Here is an 8,014-nt window from a genome sequence, read left to right as displayed (position 1 = left end):
CACACACACACACACACACACACACTCCTGGGAACTTGCCAGGCACTCTCCCAGCTCAGGGCCTTCACTCTGGCTGTGCCCTCTGCTCAGATACCTGCTTGGCTCCCTCTCTTAGCTCTTGCCTGAACTGTCACCTCACAGAGGCCCTTCCTAGCCACACTGCAGTGGACACCGGTGTGCCCCACCCAGGCAGCTGCCCCTCCAGCAGACATTGCCCTTGCAGAACGAGGGCTACCTCCCCTGGACCATTTCTCTGCCTCTCCCTTTCCACTGCTGGGGCAGCCCGCAGCCACTGACAGACAGATGGACAGATGGGGGTGAAGGCATCGAGGGGGGCTGACGCCTTTCTGCCATGCGCGCCCCAGAGCTCCCTGGGGACCGGTCTGCAGCCAGGAATCCGCTGACACCACATCCATTCCTCCTGCACGCCTGCCTGCCTTCCATTCACCACGTGCACGTATCCCAGGCCAGCCCTGCTCCGGGCTGGGTGGAAGGCTCACACTATGTAGACTGTGAACCCCATTGCTCTCCTACATCCTTTCCGTTTCCCGCTGGTCTTCCTGCTTTATTGTTCCTAACTTTTCATCTTCTAATATACCATTTTACTCATTTTTTCCTCCCAACTTAGAAGGCAAAGTCCTACTTAAGAGACAGGGTTTTATCTGTTTTGTTCTCTCTGTTCACCGCCTGCACACAGTAGGTGCTCATTAAACAGTGCTCTAATGATCACCCACATTTTATAGAACCAGCATCTGAAAGCTCCTTCTTGCGTGTTAGAGCCAGGATTCAAACCCAGGTCTGCCTGTCTGTTGACAGAGTTATGTAGATCCATAAGCTGCCTTTCTGGCCCCTTCACCCTGCGGTAACAGCACCCACTTGGTAGGTGTGATGGCACAGCTAGTGTGGAACCCGCACTCTCATGTACTTACTGTGTGGCCTTAGGCCTCAGCTCCCACCTCTATACAATAGACGCTTTGAACACTCGGCAATTATTTACCGAGCACCTAGCTTGTGCCAGGCACTGTGCTAGGTGTTAGGGATGGACACAGTCTTGCCATCGAGGAGCATGTGGTCTAGTGGGAAAGTCTGATGTAGCACAAACATCTCCAAATAATTAAATAATTACCTGAGTATTAAATAGAGCTCCTCACAGCCTTGCCTGGCTTAGGGGAGATGTGGGCTCACCTCCGCATAGGGACCCCAGTGTGAGTTGAGCGCCTTCTCCCTTATACACCTGCTCCCTGCAGCAGCTTCTCTGCTGGGTGAGGCTTGGCACAACCTCAACACCAAAAGGTGGCCAGAGCCTGGAGATCTCTTTCCTATGGAGGCCTCCGGCACAGGCCCTCTCGCCACCTCTGCCGCAGCTTTCTGCCCTGCACTGCCCTCTAGTGACCACGAGGAGACATTGCCATCTCACACAGCCCCATCTCTGCAGCTGGACCCGGGGACCCAGCTGATGTGGTAGGAGGATTTGCCTGTTGCTGACCTCTGACACAAGACGCAGGGACCCCCAAGAGCACAGTGGAAGCAGTTTGGAAACTCTGGGGTTGTGCAGAAGGATAGCAAACGGAGGCTGCTCTTTTCCCTGGGTGAGGGGTCCTGGCTCAAACCTCCCATCACTGCCCTTTCCTGATAAGAGCTGGAACAAGGGCTGGAGGAGAGAAAGAGTCCGGGGTGTAGGAAGGACAGGTAGGTGGGAGGTCTCGACTGGTTCAGGGGGCCCGTGTGGTGGCTGCAGGACACGAGGCAACATCCAGTTGTGGAGGGACCTCATTCCGAGGGCCGAGGTTTCAACAGGGCAGAGGCACGGCTGTGTTTGTCGGGGAGGCTGCTCGGTGGACGATGGACCGGGGTTGGGACTTTGGGAATGGACAGCCCAGTGAGGGGCCCACGCTACATTCAGAGAGCACGAGGGCCTTCGTGTGGGCCAGGCTTGGTGGAGAAAGGCTGGCACCCCTCCCGCATCCCAGAGCAGACATGCCAGTCCAGTGCCATGAGCCAGCTGGAATGTGAGCTGACTGGCCGTGTGGGCAAGGAGGGTCTTAAGACCTAAACCTCATAAAGGTTCTTCTAGGGTCATGACCCTAGGCCTTCCCAAAGGTCCGAGAGCCCGTGCTCTTGGCCAAGCAGCTGACTCCCTCCCGGGCTGGCCTGGTTTAGCTGACCCGTCTCCGAGGCTCCATGGTCAGCCAGGTCCATGGCAACCTGGCTTCACAGGGACCCTGGGCAGCCGCCTCAGAATCTCTATTCCTCTCCACTGATGACCAGATGGTAGAACCTTTCCTCCTTCCTTCCTTCCCTTCTCCTATCTCCCTCCCCGCCTCCCTCCCTCCTTCCTTCTTTCCTGCCTATCTGCCTCCCTGCCAGGTGCATCTATCTATTTTCTATCTATCTATCTATCTATCTATCTATCTATCTATCTATCTATCATCTGTCATCTCTTTCCTTTTCCCTCTGTCGTCTATATCTGCTGTGACTATATTACATGTAGTGGCATGGACCCACCACCCAACCTGGTCCTCAGATACAGTCAAGACTTACGTGTGCTTCTCCCTAGTCCTTCCCCCCTGCCACTTGATGTAATCACTAATATGAATTTTATATTTACCATTCCCTTGTTTTTAAAAATACTTTTTATCACATAGTTTTAGTCATGTATGAACTTTGTAACAGAGTAATTTGCTCTGTGTTATCTTGTAGGATTTGCTTCTCATCAGTCAATATAAGATAGCTGCAATGCAGGGAGGAAGGAGAAGATGCATAGAGGTTATAATGTGATCTGTGGTGTTACAGTGATTTCCTCAGGAGTCTGAGGAGTGTGGTATGCTTGTTTCCCACGTGTGATGGCAAGGGGATTTTATTGTATTATTACTTAAATTTTTTTTATTGATTTCAGAGAGGAAAGGAGAGAGAGAGAGAGAGAGAGAGAAACATCAATGATGATAGAGAATTATTGATCTGCTGCCTCCTGCACACCCCACGCTGGGGATTGAGCCCACAACTCTGGCATGTGCCCCGACCAGTAATCGAACTGTGACCTCCTGGTTCATAGGTCAATACTCCGCTACCGAGCCAGGCCAGCCAGGCTGCAAGGGGATTTTAGACGAATGCATAACTTTCCACTTAGCTGTGTGTTTTAATGTGTATTAGAGATTTAACAACCACACCCAGCATGTGATTTTGTGAATATTACTGCCTGGAAGCACTTTCCTTTTAAAATAAACTTAAAAACATGTCTGTCGGTTAAAAAATCCATAAGTGACAGTAGGTGTTATGGGCTCAATTGTGTCCCTCCAAATCCACATGTTGAAGCCCTAAACTGATATCTCAGAGAGTGGCTGCATATGAAAACAGAACCTCTAATGTGGCCAATAAGTTAAAACGAGATCATTAGGCTGGGTCTGAATCCAATATGTCTGGTGTTTTTTTAAATTTTCCCCCCTATTTTTACTGATTTCAGAGAGAGGAAGGGAGAGGGAGAGAAAGATAGAAACATCAATGATGAGAATCATTAATTGGCTACCTCCTGCATGGCCCACAACTCCGGCATGTGCCCTGACCAGAAATCAAACTGTGACCTCCTGGTTCAAAGGTTGATGCTCAGTCACTGAGCCACACTGGCCAGGCTGGTGCCCTTGTAAGAAGGAGAGGTAAGGACACAGACAATCACAGAGGGAAGACCATGTGAGGACTTAGGGAGAGGACATAGTGGAGAGGCCTCAGAAGGTTCCAAACTTGCTGACACCTTGACTTTGGACCCTTACTCTCTGGAATTGTGAGGAAGTACCTTTCTGTTGTCCGAGCCTCTCCTTCTGCTGTACGTGTCCAGCAGCACCAGCACACTCATCCACTAGGTGATGGGCAGATGGGGCACCCCAAGTCACTAGTTGGAGGGCGTTGGTACTGGGCAAGGGCGTGTGTTTGGCTGGAATCCCGCTTTGCCAGTTCCTAGCTGTGCGACCTACAGCAAAATCAAAAGCTTTTTGAACCTCAGTGTCTCATTTTGAAGAAGGGAACCAGCAGCAAGCACCTGCCTGGAAGTTGTAGGATTAAAGATGTGGTAACAATGTATGTAAAATGCTTGGTGCTCAATAACGAACAGTCTCCTTAGGCCCTCAACCTTCCTCATGCCGCCACCCTTTAATACCGTTCCTCAGGTTGTGGTGACCCCCAACCATAAAATTATTTTCGTTGCTACTTCATAACTGTAATTTTGCTACTTTTATGAATCGTAATGTAAATATCTGATATGCAGGATGTATTTAGGCAACCCCTGTGAAAGGGTCATTCAACCCCAAAAGGGGTCGCGACCCACAGGTTGAGAACCACTGCCTTAGGGGCAAACAGGCCCCAAGTCGGGGCGGGGCTTGTTCTTTCATTTCAGTGCTGAGAAGGCAGAACCCTGGGCTTCTGTGCCCCTCGCAGGCCAGGCTAGCCAGGTCAGTGGGCCTCAGGTGACCCCAGGAGCCAGCTGTGGTGCTGCCAGTGACCTCTAGGTGCCACGTGGCTGCGGGTTTGCTCCCCCAGGACCAAGGAGGCAGACATCCTCCCATTTCTCGTCTTGGGACATGCAGACTCCGATTGGAGCAGTGACCTGTTCTAGGACACCCGGACGGACAGGGCGGGGATCCCAGCCCGGAGTCCGTGGCCGGCCCCTGCGCTGCCCGGGGCTTCTGTCTGTGGGCGGTGCCTCCCGCTCGCACGGGCGGGTTGGAAGGACGCCCCACCCCCGACGGCTCCAGGAAGGGGCGGAGTTTCCCCGGCGCCGCGGACTCGTCGCCACGGCAACGCGGCCTTACTGGCCAACCGACCCGGGCCTGGGGCTGCGCGGCGGGCCTCGTGGGCAGAGCCTGGCATGGACAGCCTCTTCGTGGAGGAGGTGGCCGCCTCCCTGGTCCGGGAGTTCCTCAGCAGAAAGGTATGTGGCGTCGCCTGCGCAGATCGGGCCAATTGCTGTTCTTTGGGGCGCACAGAGGCTCCCCTGCAACCTCTGCACCTTCGGGCCGGGAGACGGCCCCCTGCCTGCTGCCGGCCTCAGAGATGCCCAGCAAAGCGACAAAGCGCCACTTTCCTGGCCGGAATGGGGGTTCTGCACTGCCCAGGACCCCTTTTTGTCACCTCCCGCTCCGGCTGCGGTGGGCCGGCCCCCTCCGGGCTGAGGGTGGCCCAGGGGCGATGGCCCAGCTCCGGCCTCCATGGCGAACCCGGCCCGAGGCCTCTTTCCCGCCTGGAAAAACTGCGCCCCCAAAAAGGGAGCCCCAGGAGCTCACAAAGTTCCCTCCAGTCCGACCCTGCAGTCACGTGCATCCACAGTTACGTCCTTGCTGTGGCTTGGTTTTCAGCTCTGCTGCCTGGTCCCAGGAGAGCTTTTGGAGGGCTGGGGGGTTGGGGGGGACCTTAGCTCTCCCCCTGCCCTGTCAGTGGAGCTGAGGGCGCCCCGGGAGAGAGGTGGCTGGGTCATGACGGATGAGAGCGCAGGGACAGCACTCATTACTCCTTCTGCACAAAGTGACTGGAGGCTGGCCACCTGCCTGGTGTTTGGGTCCCGGTGGTGTCCTGTTAGGCGGGTGGATGGGCCCTTGTCTGGGATTGAAACACACACACAAACAAAAGAAACAGTGTATATTTACCAGTAAAAAGTATATTTGTACTGATCTCAGAGAGGAAGGGAGAGACAGAAATGTCAGCGATAAGAGAGAATCGTTGATGGGCTGCCCCACACTGGGGATGGAGCCTGGGACCCAGGCATGTGCTCTGATGGGAATCGAACCATGACCTCCTGGTTCATAGGTCGTCGCTCAACCACTGAGCCCCGCCGCAGGCTGGGCAATAAACAGCATTTTGAATGGAGGAAAAGGAAGGGCTTTGGAGTCAGAGTTTGGAGTCAGAGCAGTTCAAATGTCCGCTACTAGCCAAGAAAAACTGTACTAACATAGTGTAATATCACACAAGTTGTAGGAAATATTAAAAATCTGCAAATAATAGGATTACTTCTATTATATTCTAAAATATTTTTTTCCCCTCTGGCTCTATTTTTGTTCGTCAGTTTATGTTGTTCAGTATATTCCACAAATGAGTGAGATCATGTGATATTTATCTTTCTCTGACTGGCTTATTTCGCTTAGCATAAGGCTCTCTAGGTCCATGCATGCTGTTGCAAATGGTAAGAGTTCCTTCTTTTTTACAGCAGCCTAGTATTCCATAGTGTAGATGTATCACAGTTTTTTAATTCACTGATCTGTTGATGGGCACTTAGTCTGTTTCCAACTGCATCCTCTCCAGCACTTGTCGTTTGTTGATTTGTTGATGATAGCCATTCTGACAGGTGTGAGATGGTACCTCATTGTCATTTTGATTTGCATCTCTCGGATGATTAGTGACTTTGAGCAGGTTTTCATATGTCTGTTGGCCTTCTGTGTGTCCTCTTTCAAAAAGTCTCTATTTAGGTCCTTTGCCCACTGCTCACTGTCTTGATTTTCTTACCTATAAAATACGAATAAGAAGACGTTCCCCTGGCAAATTTATAATGAGGATTAATAATAATATACGGGCAGCTCCCAAACACTGTGTGGTGCACATAGTAGGTATTCAACATTGTCTCCTCTCCATCTCTGATGTGCACCTGTTTTGAAAGTCTTTGCTTTTCAAACATGTATTTTTATAAAAAAATTTTTTTAAAGGCACGTGGCTTCATTGTATGTGCTCTGTTTTTATGGCTAACTGCCTTTCCATTGCCAAGTCCTGGCTGGACATTGGATATGTCAGTGACAGGCCCATGAGGCTCACCACCACCGTCATTTTTACAAAGTCTGGCTAACCCAGTCAATGATTTTCTCTTGTCATTGATGTTTCTTTCTTGTTCTCCTTCTCCCGTCCTCTCTGAAATCACTAAAAATATTTAAAAAGAAATAAAAGTCTGGCTAGCAAGCAGAGCTCTCAGAGTTTTCCTCATGACTTTCCTTTCTCGAGTACCAGCGAATGCCCACGTCCTCACCTGATGTCCCAGGCGCCCTTGACCTCAGCTTACCCTCCCACCCTCATTTCCAGGTTCCTCCACCTGCTCTTCCCCGTTCCGCCCAAGGCCCATTTCCTCCAAGAGGTCTGCTCAGGTAACTCCCGTTGGGATGACTGGCTCATCCTGTCTGGTTTGTTCGCTGATGCTCAGGTTATAGTTTATACTTCTGTCTCCCTCACCTGCCAGATAGGTCCCCACAGCCAACGCCGGAACTGGTTGGAACCTGGACAGTCGTCTGGCTCACCTGGCCTCTTGCCCTTGCCTTTTTTACCTGGGCACCTAAAGCCCCGAGAGGAGAAAGGAGGTGCCCACAGCCCCGCAGCAAGTCATTGAGAGCTGGGGCTGCAGCCCCGGGGCAGAGACCACGCACTCCCCACAGGGCTCGGCACAGGCAGCACCAGCAGCTGTAGCCACGAGAGTTCCCATCATGGTTTGAGGTACCTTCTAGGACTAGGTGCTTGCTTGTTTTCTCAAATCCTATAACAGCCCTGAAAGGCAGGTATAACGACTCCCTTCCCTGCAAGACTATCATGAGAGTAGGAGGCAAAGAAACTTGCCCAGGTGAGCAGGTCAGATCCTGTTACAGTGGTTCTCAACCTTCCTAATGCTGCGACCCTTTAATACAGTTCCTTATGTTGTGACCCCCAACCATAAAATTATTTTCGTTGCTACTTCATAACTGTAATTTTGCTACTGTTATGAATCGTCATGTAAATATCTGATATGCTATATGTGATTTTCGATGGTCGCGACCCACAGGTTGAGAACCGCTGCGTTAGAATGACATCCCAGTGAAGGTCTCCCCAGGCCTACTAGGCTGTCTGTGACCTGGCTCCCCGCTTCCCCTGGGACCTCATTCCGCAACCCTGCATCGTACCCAGCTACTACTCACCAAGTGTGACCTCCTCTCAGGGGGAGTCATGACAGTGTCCTGGCGATGTCAGGATCCATTGTGGTGACTCTGGGTGGCCCCAGCCTCCCAGGTCTGTGGCCCCTCTC

General features: G+C 52.0%; 1 protein-coding gene across 1 annotated transcript in view; it reads left to right on the top strand.

Moving 5' to 3' along the window:
• Positions 1 to 4,730: 4,730 nt before the first annotated feature.
• FAM188B (family with sequence similarity 188 member B) overlaps positions 4,731 to 8,014 on the top strand; it is an 81,289-nt gene continuing 78,005 nt past the window's right edge. The window contains exon 1 of the mRNA XM_015571253.1: positions 4,731 to 4,918. Within this exon, the coding sequence (XP_015426739.1) occupies positions 4,856 to 4,918 (63 nt within the window). The 5' untranslated portion in view covers positions 4,731 to 4,855. The remainder of the gene's footprint in view (positions 4,919 to 8,014) is intronic.

Source organism: Myotis davidii, unplaced genomic scaffold, assembly GCF_000327345.1.
Source record: "Myotis davidii unplaced genomic scaffold, ASM32734v1 scaffold125, whole genome shotgun sequence".
In the NCBI taxonomy this organism is placed as follows: domain Eukaryota; kingdom Metazoa; phylum Chordata; class Mammalia; order Chiroptera; family Vespertilionidae; genus Myotis; species Myotis davidii.
This window is presented reverse-complemented; position numbering and strand designations above follow the sequence as displayed.